Source organism: Nymphaea colorata, chromosome 3 (assembly GCF_008831285.2).
Source record: "Nymphaea colorata isolate Beijing-Zhang1983 chromosome 3, ASM883128v2, whole genome shotgun sequence".
In the NCBI taxonomy this organism is placed as follows: Eukaryota; Viridiplantae; Streptophyta; class Magnoliopsida; order Nymphaeales; family Nymphaeaceae; genus Nymphaea; species Nymphaea colorata.
The window spans coordinates 18,178,595-18,197,041 of record NC_045140.1 but is presented as its reverse complement, the minus strand read 5'-3'; the positions used below and the strand labels follow the sequence as shown (position 1 = coordinate 18,197,041).

Here is an 18,447-nt window from a genome sequence, read left to right as displayed (position 1 = left end):
AAATTCAATATCTCCAAAATTGAAAAGATTGGGATAGAAAGGAAAAGGATTGATACTTTTCTTTTTATTCAATAAGCTTTATAATTATTCTCAAAAGGGGGTTGGTGCATTGGCGGAGACATGGGCTGGTAGGCGGCCAATCTCTATTTTGATTTTCTTTAGTATCAACCTTCTGCGTTGCAAAAGGAATGACACCAATATGCCAATATTGTCTGGCCTAGGCTTGGGTCGACAGGATAACTTGTCAGGCCGGATCGATTCAGTCCAATAATTTCTATTTAAATAGTATTTTAAATTTTATTATTTATATATATAATTATATATTTTATTATGATTAATTATATTTATATATTAATTTATATTAAAAATATATGTTTTAATGTTATTCCAGTCGAGTTTTGGGTCGTGAGGCCCGAGTTTGTGGATGCCCAAGCTTAGTCAGTGTCCACATCTAAAGTGTCGTTTGATAATGCACTTCAAGGTGAATTCTGATGTGACTTAAAAGTCAGATTCAGATTGTGTGCATTTACAAATGGGATTTAGATATGCATAGTATAGACTTTCTTCATTCGCATTTGAGTTCAAATTTAAATCCGAATACATAAACATCTAATGAATCCAGGGTAAAAAGTATTATATCGATTTGATTCCCATCTGATTCATTTACATCCCTAATAAAGGTCTCCTCAACTAAGGCTAAACATTTCACCGGTTAGGAGATCACGGGCATGACCAACCTCTGCCTAAAGAGGCCATAATATATGTGCATGGTTTCGGATCCTTACTGCTAACTCCACGTCTTGATCACCGATTCACCAGCTCTTCCGTTCAATGAAGGTTATAGTCACTAGGTCTTCAAAATCATTTATATATGTGATAATAGTAATACTCTACCTAATCCCTCTTCTGTCATTCTTCATCAAACCTTCTATGTCTCTTCTCGTTCATCATCATAACAATAATGATAAAATACTTTTGAGCCCAACGCGGTGTGAAGCGATGACCTAGTCGTAAGCAGCAGCAGCAGCAGTTGTGCAAGGAGTAAAGTAGTCGCCGGCAGAAGGAACGCCTGGAGTTGGTAAAACGCGTGGTTGAAGGGGTGACCAACCTTCTCTGTGGCGGCCATTGCTTCCCTTTCCTTGAAGCAAGTAGCAGATCTGCGGTGATCACCTCCTCTTACCAACCGGAGTCAAACACGCCTTATAGCTTTAACTTTTTTAAGTTTTTACCCAGCATGAACATGTATCGAATCATTAAATGGTTCAACAACATAAATTTCATCTGCATTTATTCAAAAGAGAGAAAGAGAGGTGTGAACTGCTCCACCTTCTTCTTCGGCGACGGCGAGTGACCTGCCCCTGTTGTTTCGCCCCCCATTAGAACAAGTCTAAAGGTAAGAGCAGGAGCGTTTCTCGGTTGTCAATGGCGGGACATGCGTTGGATAACCAACTCAACCTAAAAGCGAATAGCAGATGGAGTAACAAGTACAAGCTCATACATATGTGAGTTATGTATGTTTAGCCATTTGAATTCAGGCAAACATCTTAAAAGAAATAAATGGCAGTTTCTGAAACTGCTTGAGCTTGTTTCTGTTATAGATCGACTACAATAAAACTCCTTAATAGAAAAGTCGACGTCGAAGAGGAAGAAGGCTAAGCGGCAAGGAGCAAATTGAATGCAAACTAATGAGAGAAGGATCGTTTTAATTAATTTAATAATACCACCACAATACAGTGAGTAAATTTCAGTTGAAAAGGGCCAAGAAACCGTTTTTCCATGGACAGCTAGCCCGACGGCGAAGCCCAATTCGTGCGACATTTTTTCACGCGTCTTTTGGTCAAAATTGTCGGGTAAGTTGTAAGAAACTCCTGAAAAATCAGCATCTCCATTTGCATCATTAGGTGGAGTGGGAAATGAAGCACCAAATTTACAAGAAAAGTTGTTTCTATTTTAATTCGCATAAAAACTAATGACATTGCAAATGGAGTTCACCGCTTTTGAGTTGCATCTTTCTTCATCCCAATCATATATCCCGTGCAAGCTTGCCTAGTTTGAATTTCAAGATGGCGAAATCGCTTTTTGGATAGTAATATCGCTGAATCAACCGTTTCAAACAATAAAGTCTGAGGCACTAACTTTGAGCCATTTGTTTATTGGATCACCAAAAGCTATTCTCCGCTAAATTAACTCAACATGTAAATAGAATCTCCTGAATATATGTGAAACGGGATTAAATGAGATATCCCCCCTGGAGCAACTTCAATTCAATGCGCATGAGACAACCAAAAGACCAATATGCCCCTGAACCGGAAAAAGGGAAAACCACAAAATGACCTCCGTTTAAAAGACTAAAATTGAAAAAGTAAAAAGTTACTTTTTGATAAAAAATGAAAATTCCTTGAAAGAAACAAGAAATGCCCTTATATAAAATGGAGAAAATGCCACTCGTGCATTAACCTTAATGGTGCAGCCTGACAGTCATTAGCAGTAACGACCCCTTCCTTATTTAGGGCTGCCTTCGTGCAATACGCAATAAAAAATAAATAAAAGGACATTTCGCTAATTTATAAAAAATATTTTCTACAGTCCTTTTACTTTTTTTCATTTTCATTTTTGTCTTTAAAAAAAATTAATGTGAACTAGTCAATAATCATACCCAATCATGTACGAGTATGACTCATATAACAAGGTCAGATATAGTATACAGCACCCGACATATCTGTCTATTCTACGGCCTCAGCCATAAGCAGCTTGTCTGTCTTCCCCTGGGCAAAGGCGAGCCTACCTCATGACTTTTGATAGGCTTCCTAATAAGCCTGGAGTCACAGTCTCAAGCAACAAGTTTCAACCACTCCCCTCCAGGACTTTACTGGCCAGGTTTCGGGTCCTAATTGATATTGCAGTCAATCAGAACAGATGGTGAGAAGAAAAGTCTTGGAGATCGATCTGGCCTATCAACTTAAGCGATCAAGGGATTCCATGGAAAAGTCTACAAATTAAATCATAGCTGGCTGCTGGTTGGGTGGTGAAAGGAGTAATCAGATCATCAACTTTAAGTTAAGTTTCTTCCGCCATCAATACAGGCCATGGCCACCCATTTGCTTCTTCTGAAAAATCCAGGCTTTCTGAGTTCAGTAGCATGATGGGATGCATCCGTTGGCCTTCAGTAGGTGATTTCGTTTTGACCTTCTATGCTCTCGACCATGTGTTTCTCGTCTTCGCCTTAAATGACTGTTCTGGAAGCCTTTGAACCTTTCTTATGATCAACTTCTTCTTGACGGAGAGTCACCGGAAGAGTTCAAAACATAACGCTGTGGGGAAAAGATGGCATGCAGTAAGTTATATGAAGCCGTCGATTTTGAAACTTCCTGTTTCGTTCTTTTTCTTTCTCCTTTCAGGATAAGAAAACCTAGAAACAGCAAAAACATGGAGATTATTTCAACTACTCGGTTTGAGCACCTGAACAGTCTCTTCCATTGGATATGATATCCATTTGAGATCCGATAAAGGTCCGAGTATAAATGTCAGATGGTATGCTCTTTGGATCTGAATTCAGTTTTCAAAAGCAAGATCTGTATCTTCTAATTGGTAGGATCCCACCCGAATTTGAAATATGAGATACATGTGGGGAAAAGTCCAACTCCAATAGATTGATTATGAACAAAGAGTAGTTGTACCTTATGCCCCAATAACCGACGAACATGAGCTTCACTTGGTCCCTACTAAGATTCCGGTCACTTCGTTCAGTTCACACTATCAAATTCCTCTTTGGATGGGAACAAGGCACATATTTGGACTCCATGTCACGTTTATAGCAGGATTCGATTTGTTCTTTTTGATGGGTAGTAAAATATAAGCCACTAATTTGGATTTCTCATGCTCGTCTTTATGAAGCAAGCTACTCGACCAAGGGTTTATCTCTCTAGAAGCATCCAAACAACAAAATTTATCCCCTCTTTTTTATGGTTCCTCAACATTTAACGTGAATTCACTTCACATGGGATCGGACCCAGTTCGGATATTAGATTTTGTCTAACTTGGCCGGTCATTATTTGCTGGTACTTCACATATTCTTGGAGAAGAAGCAAAAAAGAAAAAAGAAGGGCCGATAGTCAAAGAATGAAGTATGGAAAGAGAAAGATAGGCTCCCGAGATAGATATGTTTCATGGGGCAACAAAGTCATCAATCTCTTTTGGTAGGAAGTGGCTGGAAGGCTTTATTTTGCTCAAGTCAACCTGAATGATTAGGTGCCAAGAGAGTTCCTAGCTATTATAAAAAGGGGAATACCTCTGTAGTCTCTTCATCCCTCACCAACAACATATCCGGGTGCTTAATTCCTTGGTGACATTCGCTACTGCTACTAGCTGCTTCTGCCAATGGCTTCTTCCTTCACTAAGTTTGTTGCTTGTCTTACCCTCCTGGCCCTCCTCCTTGGCACCTCCTCTGCTCAACTCACTCCTGACTTCTACTGCGACTCTTGCCCTGGCCTCCTTGATGCCGTCCGAAACCAGATCAAGTTGGCAGTGGCCAGAGAGAACAGGATGGGTGCCTCCATTCTCCGCCTGTTCTTCCATGACTGCTTTGTTAACGTATGAATCCCGTCTCCGTTGCCTAATTTCATTTTGCTTGACGAATGGCAATCGTTTGGCATAGTTTACTCGTTCATAAATCATGGTCCGAATCATTTTCCTTTGAATGTGTTGCATGCAATTGTTCTTCACGCCTCATAGATTTTAACAGTTACCAGAACGATCCAGTCCTGGACTTGTTACACAAACGATTGACGACTAACAACTTTTACAAATGTATATCTACATGTATACGTGAAGAGCTGGGAATGATTTCATGTTTGTTGGTCTAGGGATGTGATGGATCATTGCTGCTGGATGACACGCCAACATTCGTTGGGGAGAAGAGGGCAGCTCCCAATCTGAACTCAGCCAGAGGGTTTGAGGTGATTGATGCTGTCAAGGCAGCAGTGGAGGAGGTTTGCCCTGGTGTCGTCTCTTGTGCCGATATCCTCGCAATCTCTGCTAGAGACTCTGTTGTTGAGGTAATTAACTGCTTCCACACTTGCCAAATTCGAGTTCAGAAGTGGAGGCTTCCAATTAGTTTACTGAAAACTAAAAAGCGGGTTCAAAAGTCGTAAAGATGTTCAGAAGCAGGCCTTGGCTATTGAAATATCCAACTCTGTTGAAGATTTATGCCTGTAAGCTAAGGAAAAGACCATAAGCTGATCATGGACGTAATGGACTTATATTAGTTATTGATGTGAAACAGTTGGGCGGACCAAGTTGGAACGTGAAGCTGGGAAGAAGGGATGCCTTAACAGCGAGCCAAGCTGCAGCCAACACCAGCATTCCACCTCCCACCAGCAACCTCGATCAACTTGTCTCCAGTTTCCAAGCCCAAGGCCTCTCTGCCCAAGACATGGTTGCTCTATCAGGTAAGAAAACACACACACACACACACTCTCTCTCTCTCTCTCTCTCTCTCTCTCTCTCTCTCTCAGGTTTAATACTCGAGGATGTTGTCTTGAAGAATGAGACTAGTGGAGCTGGGTCCTCTTCCTCTCTCTCTTTTTCTTTCCCTCTCTTAGCTACTCTTACTTTGTTTCCCGAAACCAGGTGGCCATACCATTGGGCAGGCAAGGTGTACCAGCTTCAGAAGCCGCATATACAATGAGACCACCATAGATGGATTCTTTGCTGCAACCAGGCAAGCCGGGTGCCCAAGGACCGCTGGTTCAGGGGACAACAATTTGGCACCTCTTGACATGCAGAGCCCTACCTGCTTTGACAACTACTACTACAAGAACCTCGTCGCCAGGAGAGGCCTCCTCCACTCCGACCAGCAACTGCTCAGCGGTGGGTTCAGTGACTCCCAAGTTAGGCTTTACAGTGGAGACTCTGATGCCTTCAGCAGGGACTTCGTTGCGGCCATGATCAAGATGGGAGACATCAAGCCCCTCACCGGCAACAATGGCGAGATTAGGAAGAACTGCAGGAGGGTGAACTAAGAGAAAGGCTGTTATTGCCTTGATTACTGTGTCATTTAAATCCAAATTCAGTGGTGTGTGACGTATCTTGAGAAAAATAATACATTCCCTACGGATCTTTTGTTTGGTCTTTGTGTAATATGTTGGTCTTCAATTTATTTTCTGGCGTTATTTCCTGTAAGTGTATGCTGATTGGCAGCATGTTGCCAAGTTAATTTCAGTAAATAATATAACTGTTCTACTCTTAGATGTGCTTTTCTCATGTTTTTCGGACATGTTCTTGTATTTAAAAAATTATGTATAAGTGGAGCTTTCAATCTCAATGTTTTTATCTTAACATGTTTAACCAGAAGTGCAAAAATGGGATTTACATGGTTGATCTAACTGAGGTCGTGTTTGCGATAGATTTGAACTACCCGCCGATCCTGTCTCGTGCTTTTTTGGTTAAGGTATTTCTTTTTTTTTTTGCATTTTTTATCCTTTTTCGGAAGCAAATGGTAAGTTTTAGCTGTCTCTATGCAGCAAATATAGATTTTTTAAAAAAAAAACTTCAAAAACAAAAAACATTCTCGCTTCATACTAATTCTTGTCTTGCATTAGAAGGAGATACCATCTTGCATAGCTAACCAAGCAAAAGTGAGTGTAGAATGAACATTGTTCTGTTCTAAACTATAAAAAGTGCAATTGAAGAATGCATGTGAAAACCCCCCAGACAAGATTCTTATTTGGATAATGGGTCATTAACTGCTTCTTCACTTGGAAATAAACAAATAATACCTTTTGGCTTCCTATATAACTTGAAAATAGAAAGTACGTGTGGAAATTAAATATTGTAACCAAATGAAAGAATTCTTTTGCAATGGGCATAAATAGCATTCATCACCAAAGCAACATAAGCAAATGGGCATAAATCGCAAAGCAACATAAGCAAAGAGGTTTGAAAATAAATTTAACTTTACTAAGATGGTCAAAATTGAGATGCCAACCACCCCAAACAAGTTGATTTAGACACAAGAGAACAACTATGGTCAGGGGCAGAGGGAAGGGGGAGGTAATGGCTCGGCCCAGCCAATGATTTTTTTTTATATTAAAAAAATAATAATAATTTTTAATTACGTAATATATTTTTTATATTAAAATTTAATTTGACTCTACCGAGATCCAGAAATCAAACTGTCCACCCATCCTTAAGAAAATCCTGTTGATTGTGGTGCAGCTCTAACTTGGTAAATTTGCATTTAACTTAAAGTGAATTAGATCGGAGCTGACTCTCATCTGAAACCAAAATCCAACGGGGGTGCAATCTTGTTCATCTAAAGTGGCATGTTATTTAGTCACCTTTTGATTGTGTTGGATAACAGTTTTTCTGTATCTGATCTGATCCAGTCCGGATTTGTCAGCCGGCTTAGTAGTATAATCTTGAACCCTGCTTCGGAATTCACAAACCGAGGACTTGGATCCCATTTGTACCCTCATCTAGGGAAACTTGTTAGGTCTGGACCGGACCCGGTTCCTCGGGAAGAGAGGAAGAGAGAGAGAGAGAAAGAAGGAGAAGGAGAAGGACAAAGAGGAGGAGCCTGGTTCTCCTCTCGCCCTTGTCAGGACCAAAACGAACATATGTTCTGAAGGAAGCTCATACGAGGCGGTGAAGAAGGAGAAGAGTGGAGGCCAAAATGTCTCTGAGCGTTTTTAGAGTGGGTAGACGACTGCTGAGACCGCTTGCCTCCGGCGCCTCACTGATTCCTCGCAGAGGATTTGCGGTTGGGGGGCCCAAGTCCAAGAAGGGCGGCGGCGGCAAAGGAGGAAGTGCAGACGCACCGAAGGCTGAAACGCTCTCCAAAGAGGTAAAGGCCTCCACGGTGGTGGGTGCCAACATCCTCAAAGACGGCGCGGATCCCAAAATCTTGCCGGACTCAGAGTACCCCGACTGGTTATGGCACCTCTTAGACAAGAAGCTACCCCTCAGCGAGCTCAAGAGGAAGAACCTCGAGACCCTCCCTTATGAAGACCTCAGGCGCTTTGGCAAACTTGACAATCGGGCTCGAATCAAGGAGAACAACTCCGTTAGGGCCAAACACTAAAAGCCCGACTTCGAGTATGGCTCTCATATATCTCTCTGGAATTGATCCCTTTTCATTTTTTAACGGGCTTTGTTGAATACTGGTTGTCTTCGATTGTGGGTTCTGGAGATTTTTCATTCCTTCTGTGGCTTAAGGTTCGACTGATGGTCGTTCGTGAAGCTGGGCGTTTGTTTTCATTTTGTTTGTTAATAAGGTTCATTCTATGATGGTCATAAGGTTCACGATGCTTTTTGTTTCTCACACCATGAATCCTAAAGTTCTATGTTGGCATTACTGGTTTCGTTGGCCATGGATTGCATATGAAGAAGTTTTCTGTACGTTCATAGCCCTATCTGCACATTGTACAATGTTTGCATGTTTAAGTATGAGCATATGATTCTATACGCCTGATAATCTCATGCAGTTGTTTTTTATGTTGAGTGTTGTTTGATCAGAAAAGTATTATTTTGGCACAAAGCATTACTTTTGACACTGACGTGGCTGCAAAGTATCTTACTGTCTTGTGATTTACTGGCTGCCTTTCTTATCTTCAATTGCATAACTAAAAACAAAACAATATCCCTTCCTCAAACTAAAACTCTGGAGTATTTCAAAATTCACAATGAAATCAGCCGGATAGAAGGCCAAGGTCTAAACAATGTTGGAGAAATAAGTTAGATCGCCACCTCCTTCCACCACATCCCCACCCCTCTCTCTCTCTCTCTGTTACCCGTACATTACAATTCCAGTGATTCTCATTAAGAATTGGTTCCCTCTAGTGAGGAAGAACCTTTTTTGTGTTATAGACATTATGGCTAAGACATGGATAAAGACGAAGACAATCTCCTGTAATTAAATGACCGCCATTTATGGACTCTATGGTGTACTATCTTCCATTTGCTTGAGGTATAACTCTGAGGTACCTTATTATAATTAAATTAGTAGCTTAACCGTTTCTTGTTCTTCAAGCATTTAAGAATTCCTCCTAAAACCACACCAGTGGTGGTAATACGTCCAGCATGTCATAAACTGAAACTTAGTGCAACTAAGCATCTTAATCAGGTGTACACTGCACACCGTGATCAACTAGAAAAAGGTGTAAGCTCTTCAATTAACCTGAAAACTGCAAAGAGTATTTTCAAGAGAAGATATTCATCACTGATCAAAGTTTCACTCACTCAAAAGGTCAAGTGGTCTCTTCAAAGTTAGTAACAAAGCAACTTTGAACAAACTATTAGTTTCAGTCCTCCACCATTTCTACTTAACCATCATTTCAGCTGGTACAAGTTATTCTGTTGAAGATTTTGAGTGTTTCTGTATGTTGGCCCTTGCTTTAAACATTTTCTCAGTAGTTTGTCTCTTAGTTGTCAAAATCCCGACTAGTCAGCTGGCTAGTCCAATCAATTGATTGAGTCAGTTGTCTATTGGCCTGTGTTTCAAACTAGTGACTATTTGAACAAACTAGAAATTAGTCAGTCTAGTCATTGGTCGGCCAACTTATCCCTCAGATATAAATAATTCAATTGACTTGGAACAGATTGACTAGTCCCAGTTAGTCTTTTTAGGTTCTTGAATGACCTGTGTCCAATTTCCAATTTTGACAACGTTGGTCTGTCCTAAGTCCTAACGAAAGGTTGAATCCACCCCATTTTATATATGTTAAGGCCTTTCTCTGAAGACATACTTCCTACTGTCTGATGCCCTAAATCATCATTGTTGATGACCATGTGATGCAGTGCAGACCAAAAATTTTGTCTATATATATATATATATATATATATATATAGACACTCTTGTTCCAACCAGGGTTCCTCTTATCTCCTTAAGCTTAATTTATCCACCATTTTTCAATTTTTGAAAATTGTCTTGTTAAGCACTCATGACTCATGAGGTTATGGTTCACAGTTATGGTTCATTCCCAAGGGATTTACAGTACTTGGCAACTCTTAGGTTTTCAGATGCCTGGCTGTCAACGCCAGTTATGAATGACTTTGGCTGCTCATAAGCAAGTTGTATGTATCAGATCAAACCTTTCCACTTCTCATGGATTGTGTTGCTAGAGTTGATTAAACAAAATTTTGAGGACCTTCTTATTGGAACATCACAGGTGCAACTAATATTACTATATCCAGTAGATGAAAACCCCATTTGTAGCGATGAGGCTTTTGCTTTGGGAAAAACAGCAAATAAGTGATCCCATTGATGTCATCTCCTTTGACGGTAAGCACAGTTTATGGAGAAAGACAATAGCTATTCATTACATCATTGATTTTCACAATTTATTGAGCTGTACAAGCGTCAGTTACACAATGGCAAATATTTGTATATGCTGTTTATCCCTCATTCTTGGATAGTTTTTAGCTGCTGCTCTGCTCCTATTACCTTTCCACCTTCTGCAGTGTCATTTGATGCAAAGCTGCTTTTATTTTCTTAAGACTGTATGGTTTTGACTTGGTTTGATGGTATAGCATGATTATTGAGTTGCTCCCAATATATCAAATTTGTGCCCATTCAGCGACATATTTGATGCTTTTGCAGATCAGAAATCTTTTTATTATAGTTTTTTTATTTCCTTCTTCTGTCAAATTTAGTGGTTTGTGTTGTCTGGTGAATATGTAAGTTTCCCATCGATTTGCCTTTCTGATAGATCAGCTAAAAAATTGGAAGTGCTCCTTTCATGTACCTATTTTGTTGTTCACAGTGCATATTGATGGGCATAGATTATCGAGAATGATGTCTGCTAGATGATGGTGATGGTGTGCTGCTTTGAGTCCAGGATGCCCAGAAGGTGCACGATCTATTTAAGAAAATCTCTTGAGAACTTTCTCCAGTTTCTACCAATGATCAACTTCGCCCCTTCAAATGTGGATTTTTTCAGGAATATTTGTAGCTCTATGTGTTCATGATAGAGTGATCTGGGGATGGGATGGTTGGTGGTTATATCCATGAGCAAGAAATAACAAGAACGCTGTTGACTTTTTGAAATACCCCTTTTATGGTGTGACCTCCGAATGACAACTAGAAGCAAGTTCATGAGGTGGGAATGTGGTTTGCACATTAAATATCGTCCAGAAGGTCAACGTGGAGAAAATCACCAAATGTCTATCCCTATTTGTTTTCCTTCATTGAATTCTCCAAGCATTCCTTGATCAAGTTGCTAACCTCTCTGTCTCTCTCCCTCCCTCTGTCTCTTTCGTGGACTACTTTGAGAGTGGCTCGTCCATGATTGTGTTGCAATCTAGGGTGTGTTTGGTTAGTGCAACAAAGTGGATGTCATGGGGGCAATCTACGAAATTGCAGAAACTGGCACTCGTGTCAAGCCTGCATGGGATCCACACCCTTGGCTGGTGGGTTGGCTCAATGTGTTTAAATTTGTAGTCGGAAAGGGATTGCACCTGTGACAAACATTGCCTTCACCTGTGACAAACATTACCTTCTTGAAAAGATCAACATCTGTGAGTTTGAAGATTGCTATAATGCATTGTGCAATTTATCATCGGTGCTCGCCAGTTTATGTAACTTTCACAACAATACAGATCAATGTCTTGTTGGTGGTCTCAACCTGACTGTCCCCCCGGAAGGTAATAGGAGTTTGAGAAATGTTGAGTGGTTCCAGTTGTCTTGCATATTCCTTTTACCTCTAATTCATGTATGTTTCGTTGTCATAGACTATGTTTATTAGGATTCCAAGCTTGTACTTTTATGAATGAATGCGGACGGCATGCTTACATGGTTTTGTCACCTCTGTCATCTTTATTGATAGTCAAAATTATTGATAGTCAAAAGAATGAGTGGTTATAGTTTGTGGCGATGGCAGCAACGAGCACTAATTCAAAAAAATCTTAAGACCCTTCAAATATATAATGGCATGATTAAGGGGTACCAAATGAATAAGGGATACCAATCTACCAATAAGCAGTGGTTGGAGACAACCAATAGTTTCCCACACTAGCCACATATGGTCCGCCACTGGTTGTCGTAGCCTCAATTTTTTTAATCTAATCATAGGATTTGAGTTATTTCACTTTTATTTTCACCTACTTTTTTCCTAGCTGGTACCTAAATCTTAGTTAATCGATGCTTGTTTAACCAAACCGAGTTTTTAATTGTCTGGCCGATTGTTTTAGTAGTTTCAACTTTGGCGGGTTAGGGGGCCCTTGCCCCCGCAGGTTGCATCGGAACTTCGACGAAGTTTCTAAAGTGTCTTAACATTGAGATTTCGGGATTTTTTTTTCTACATTTAAAAATAGTTTGAAAAAAGGCTGGACATTAGTATAAACATTAAATCTGTTTAATTTTCTTTTTTAAATGGCATTACCTGGTGAACCCAGTCCGGCCGACGATCGTCGTTGGTTCTTGATCTTCACTGGCCTTAGTCATCACCAGGCTCAACCACGTCGTCAGGGCCTTTGACAACAAATAGATTTTACCACTCAAAAAACCATGAATTGTACACCTTGTTGGAAAGTTACCAGCGCAATCTATTGAAGTTTTCATGACTAACTGTCGTGTGCCTAATGAAAGCGTCAGGAACGTGAAAAGAGGCGTTTGAAGTTCCATAGCAAATTTGATATTCGAAACCACCAACTTCTGGAATGGCAAATAAAAGAGCCTGCGTCGGCAACAGTGCAGTGCCATCAATGAGGATTGAACAGCACTCAGTAGTACTGCTGTAAATGATTGTTATGCATCACCGTATAAACGCGAGCAGGGCCGCCCCAACAGTTTGTGTTCGTTTAAAAATCATTCCAAGTTAAAAAGTGTTACGTACTGGAAACTACAAAGGACCAAAGTTGAGGGAAATCCAGCAACAAAGGACCAGGTAGGGTCGCATCCAAGTAATCCTGCCTGCGGCTGCCAGATCCAACACAAGTATGTAGTACATGCTGAAGCAGGCTTTGAGAGAGGACAAGGTCGCCTAGTGGCTACCTCCAACTTTCGTAAGCACATTAATACCTTGGGCTCCAGTAATTATTTGTGTCCCTTATGTGTGTGTGTGTTATAGTAATACCTTGGGCTTCACGAATTATTCGTGTCTGTGGGTGTGCAAATTATATATATATATATATATATCCCTTTTGTGTTTGTGTTAATAGTAATACCTTAGGCTTCACTAGTTATTCGTGTTTGTGGGTGTGCAAATTATATATATATATATATATATATATATATATATATATAGAGAGAGAGAGAGAGAGAGAAATTGAATGGTGAATCTAACTTTTCAAAGTCATTCAACTATCCAACAGAGCCATTTCAGCGATTCTTGAGCCAACTCAACGGGTCAGATAACATTACAAGTTGGAGAGATGTTGATAAACGTAACTACCAATATGTTGGGACGTCCCCGAGTAGCTATCACCCAAAGAGAGTTAGAAAGAGAGACAAATACTTGTCTACGCTATCTCATGGCCACACATGAAATAGCAGCACCCATGCAAATCCAAATCCCAACTTTGATCTGAATCTCTCGAAGATGAGAACATTATCTGGAGTTTCTCAATCGACCAAAATCCAATTCCCTCCAACACATGGCACGCAGCAGAATCAAACTGATTCATTATGCATTAGTTACTACTCCCTTGAAACTGATTCCATATCTTTTTGGATGTAGAGGGCTTTAATTTTTCTTTTGGGGAGCAAATTAAATCGCCTCCAGCCAGACTGCCACTATTTTAAACAGCACTGCGCAGACAGGTTTGCAAAAAGGCGCCTTAGTTTACACCTTTTATTTATATGGAAAGAACATGATGCGCATGAAACCGAATTACGCAAACACCCCTCCCCTGCCCTAACAAGAATTTCGAACTGGTTGGGGCAATCGGTCATTGTGAGAGTCAAACCCCATATCTGTCCGGCGGGAAGAGTCAGAAACCCTAGGGCAGCCACGTGACGAGAATTAAAGAAAGGAGGAGGGGTGGTTTTGGTACTCCGAGGCTCAACTTCGGTTCCGAAGCTGACGTTTTGAATTCGATTACGCGCCGCGCCTTTTTAACGGTCCGTTTCCCTCCATCGCGCGCCTCTCCCTGAATATATAATTTTTTCCCTCCCTCCCTCCCTCCCTCCTTCTCTCTCTCTCTCACCAGCTTCTAAAGCCCGGCGACTTCAGGTTTTCAGATTGTTTCATTTCTTCCCGTAATCCTGATCTCTCTCTCTCTCTCTCCCGCTCCCTCCTTCTCTCTCTTTCTCGGTGGGCGGATCCTTCGAGGGGTGGGTGGCGTTGATCAGGGAGATGTCTTCTTCCTTGTCGAAGGATTTGCACGCTCGCCATTACACATACAACCGCAAGGAGAAATCCCTAGGCCTACTGTGCCAGAAGTACTGATCTCTCTTTCCCTCCCTCTCCTTCTGCGTATGCCATCGTGATTTATGTTCCAGTGGGGTTGTTGCAGTTTTCTTTCGTTGTATAATCGGGAAGGAGTTGAATCGGTCGGGTTGGATGAGGCCGCCAGCCGTCTCGGTAAATCGCCAACTTCATGGATTTCTTTTGGGTTGTGGTTCTTGTTGCTGATTTGGTCTTAGTTTTGTTTCGGCAGGCGTCGAGAGGCGGCGGATCTACGACATTGTTAATGTTTTGGAGAGCGTCGGGGTAAATACATTTTTTTTCTTTTCTTTTCTTGGCAGGTTCTTCTTTAGGTTGCTTCTTCTCTTGGGGTGCCCTCTGTCGCGGAGTCTCTGAATCATGGGTTTGTATCCTTAATTCGTTTCAGGTTCTTGCAAGGAAGGCGAAGAATCAGTATTCTTGGAAGGGGTTTGGGGGAATACCACAGGCCTTGGCAAAATTAAGAGTATTCCACGAACTTCGCTTCTGTCCTCTTTTTTTTTTTTTTTTTTTTTTGCCCTCTTCAGAAAATTATGACGACAACAATTACAAAGTCATTCAACGGTTTGGAATACCAGATCGGGTGCCTAACACCATAGCCACGTTTGATCAGGCTGCTGTGGTTTTGTCACACAAATCTCGCAGATGGATTTATCATGGTGTTGTTGGATCTTTAAGTGTCAGTCTTTTTGTCTTTGATTTTTCCTTTTTAACATATGTTTTCTCATTCTTGGTGTTTTTCGTCAAGTATAGGACGAAACGACAAGAGAAACGTCCACCAGCACGCTACCCATTGCATCTGATGACGCCAGGGTATGTTGTCCAGTTGTTGTTTATGGGTTTTTCCAACTATTAACCGACTATTTCTATGCTACTGATGTATTTATCTTCTCATTGTGTGATTCGAATAAAGATTTCGGACGATGAAGAAGATGAGAATTCGTCTAACCCTAACAGTAGTCAAGAGTTTCCACTTAAGTGTAGTCCCAGCTCTGTGCTTTTGGTACCAGCTACATCCAATTCGAGTTCTACAAAAATTAAGTCAGGTACGTACTTAAGAGGCTGCGCTTTGGAAGGGATAGTGTTATACGGGGATTTGTTTTCCGATGGCTACCAACTATAAGCAATTGAATGCATAACAATCTTGGTTGCCTCATCTCGATTTGATGAATCTCTTCCGACCGTCATGTTTGAGGAAGGAAAAGTTTGATTTGTTTGTGAGTGTTCTGGTAACTTGAAACCCACTTGTGTTCATAACTTGATAGAGTGAACGACATGCACTTTTAAAGCACCAAGCCTATTGAATAAATATTTGTATATAATGGAATTCAGATAGGTGTAATTTGTCCTTGGGCAAATTCCTTCAAATTTCAATTTTTTTAGGAAAAAAATTGTTGGATTTTTAGTTACTGAATTTAACGAATTATTGGTCATTGCAGAACGTAGAAGGGAGAAATCTCTGGGTCTTCTTACTCAGAATTTTGTTAAACTATTTCTTAGTTCGAAGGTAAGCTTTCTGCTATGTTGCTTTCCTTTTCTATTCAATATTTTTTATAAACTTGGGATGCGGCAGTTTATCATTATGTGAATTTTCCAGGCCGAGATTGTCTCGCTTGAAGAGGCAGCAGTTCTTTTACTCGGAGAAGCGAGTGATTCTTTGCAACTGAGGAGTAGTAATTCTTGAACCAACTCTCTCCTCAAATTTTCTTTTAATATGACTGCTACTTGTCTCCTTCCACCTGTTCAAATTGCAGAAAATCAAATATTGTGGTTTAATTTTTCTGTTTGCAAACTGCAGCAAAAGTGAGAAGACTATACGACATCGCAAATGTATTATCATCCATGAATCTCATTGAGAAGGTGAAATTACCGTGGATTTAGTGCAGACAGATGATTTTATACACATTGCCTTACAATTTAATTTCTCTTTTTATACAGACACACCATTCTGTGACCAGAAAGCCTGCATTTAGATGGCTGGGGGTTGATGAAAAATCTGAGAAGGATTCTTCTCATGCTATTTTCTCCGATATTCCCAAGGGGGACGCTAAGAAGCGGGAGTTTGGAACAGAGCTTTGCCCAAATACAGATATTGATGCAAAAAGGAGAAAATTGTTTTCAGGAATTCACGCGCTTAAACCTAGGAGAGAAAATGTGGTGAATTTGGAAGTTAGTGATGACAAAGCACGGAAGCAGTCACAACAGCAACAGTACTGCCAAAAGTATGAGCAGCAAAAGGAGAACATTTCCTCCAAGGGGTTTGTTTATGGGCCCTTTTCACCTGTCTGCGTAGCTCAGAAGAACTCGGAGAGCAGTTCAAAAGGAGCACAAGACTGGGACGCATTGGCCGCTTCATTCTTTCCCCAGTACAAGAATCAAGGTAAGAAGTAATGGCAATGAAACTTTCCTTTTTCAGAATGTTTGAATGGATTTTGGCTGCCCATGCATGTAGAACAGCTTAGTTTATTGCTAAAGGTTGAGTGCGGTTCCACCTCCATTTTTTATTTATTGTTAAAAGGAAACACTGTAAGGCAGTCTTTTGAACCTGAACCTCTTTCGTACATTGTCTCAATTAGTTCCGTGTTCTGTTGGTATTGAGGACGATAGACAAGGACTTAGAGCTTTATCCTAGATTCTAATACGTGTTCGATGAAGTTCACCTAATTTTAGCTCTCAAACCGATAGTAGAGAGTTCGCAATTGTCTTTTTTCCTAAATTGATTTTTAACTACAGATAATCATTGCAGTGAAGCCTAGATCCTTCATGCCATGTTTAGTTGACTTATTTTAAGAGCGGCCGCCTTCGTATGTAGGTGCATAGACATTCTTGCAGCATCATGACGTCAAATACATAATCTATACTAGTTGTGCAAACTATGTAGGTCAATATATAATGGTGTTGATGACAAGATCTCTACCAGGACCTTATCATGACAATGATGGTCCTGTGTTCTCAATTATTCGATTGTAAGTTCAAGTATTCCAAGCTAATGTACTTACAATATATAAGAAAAATTACTCTGATAGATCTGCAGATGGTCCTAGAGGGCTTCTTCTAGGCCAAACTGAAGTGCGTCTTTCCTCAAGGTCAAAAGTATCAAATTGGGTATTTCCAAAAGGCAATAATAGAATGACTTGCCATTGGCTGACCCTAAGCTTCACTTGGGAATTTGGCAAGCAAACAAGGTGGTTTCTCTTGGTTTTCTTGACAGACACACCCTCACACATATATGCGTGCTTGTGCATGCACATGTAGTACCTCATTGCAGATACGTATGTTAAAAATACTTGTTTAACACATAAATACCTGAAAAAATTCACACACACACACACACACACACACACACACACATATATATATATAGATATATATATATTATTTTGTGCAAGGTGCAAAAAATAAATAGTGGTTAATTTTCTTTTCTCAGCTTTGAGTGATCTGTTCTCCCACTATCTGGAAGCCTGGCAATCATGGTATGCTCAAGTGGCCTCTGGAGGAGGCGACCGGTCTCATCTGCATTCTTCCTAACTTCAAGTTTAAACATCAGTGTACATCTGTTCAGGAGCAATATATTGTATCATTATATTTATTGTTAACAAGGCTAATATGCTTCTTATTGATGGCATGTTGTCGGTCTTGTGCAGCCATGATTGTTGTCATTGCAACAGCTGTTGCCTAACTCCGCAAGTTTCGGTCCATTTTGAATAAGTCATGTAAGGTTTATCTTAGCTCATGTGTAATCAAACGCTTGGTTTGTATGATATTGACACCCATGGCTAAGGTTAACTTTCCCGCTTGTAATTCTTCCATCAAAGGAAGATGAAACTTTAATTTATATTTCTCAATTTAACTGGTTAAGTTTACTGCAATTTCCGCATGTTGTTCGTGTGCTTGTCCAAGCTGATGTTCTGCTTGCCACCGGAACCTCACTATTCATGTTAATTGTGTTAGAGAGTGAGAGAAGGGTTTGAGGCTGCAACTCAGTCTGAATTTTGAGTCAATGTTCAAGAATGTTGATCTTGATTTGAGTGCTGCATTGCTGTTGTCTGACATGTAGCTTAACCAA

At 40.4% G+C, this 18,447-nt stretch overlaps 3 protein-coding genes across 5 annotated transcripts; all 3 read left to right on the top strand.

The window, feature by feature from the left end:
• Positions 1-4,308: 4,308 nt before the first annotated feature.
• Positions 4,309-6,246, top strand: LOC116251622 (peroxidase P7-like). The gene is made up of 4 exons (XM_031625989.2): positions 4,309-4,590; positions 4,863-5,054; positions 5,282-5,447; positions 5,629-6,246. Exons 1-4 carry the CDS (start codon positions 4,378-4,380, stop codon positions 6,018-6,020), a joined length of 963 nt encoding a protein of 320 aa, XP_031481849.1. The 5' UTR covers positions 4,309-4,377; the 3' UTR covers positions 6,021-6,246.
• A 1,250-nt stretch (positions 6,247-7,496) lies between these two features.
• LOC116251625 (54S ribosomal protein L37, mitochondrial) lies at positions 7,497-11,800 on the top strand. 2 transcript variants are annotated; one of them, XR_004171718.2, is made up of 3 exons: positions 7,497-8,094; positions 10,761-10,847; positions 10,938-11,800. XR_004171718.2 is itself a non-coding variant. In XM_031625995.2 (2 exons), exon 1 carries the CDS (start codon positions 7,673-7,675, stop codon positions 8,078-8,080), a length of 408 nt encoding a protein of 135 aa, XP_031481855.1. In that variant the 5' UTR covers positions 7,498-7,672; the 3' UTR covers positions 8,081-8,094; positions 10,761-11,800. The 2 variants fall into 2 exon arrangements, 1 of the variants encoding a protein (XP_031481855.1); XM_031625995.2 differs by having other exon boundaries at positions 7,498-8,094; positions 10,761-11,800.
• Positions 11,801-14,132: 2,332 nt separating this feature from the next.
• LOC116250966 (E2F transcription factor-like E2FF) lies at positions 14,133-18,250 on the top strand. Of its 2 annotated transcripts, none has more exons than XM_031624991.2 (11): positions 14,133-14,377; positions 14,452-14,519; positions 14,596-14,648; positions 14,770-14,847; positions 15,135-15,194; positions 15,295-15,427; positions 15,821-15,888; positions 15,979-16,051; positions 16,180-16,241; positions 16,320-16,761; positions 17,809-18,250. In XM_031624991.2, the coding sequence occupies exons 1-11, from the start codon at positions 14,292-14,294 to the stop codon at positions 17,907-17,909; spliced, it is 1,224 nt and encodes a 407-aa protein (XP_031480851.1). In that variant the 5' UTR covers positions 14,133-14,291; the 3' UTR covers positions 17,910-18,250. The 2 variants fall into 2 exon arrangements, with proteins under 2 accessions (XP_031480851.1, XP_031480850.1); XM_031624990.2 differs by having other exon boundaries at positions 15,979-16,054.
• Positions 18,251-18,447: the final 197 nt, after the last annotated feature.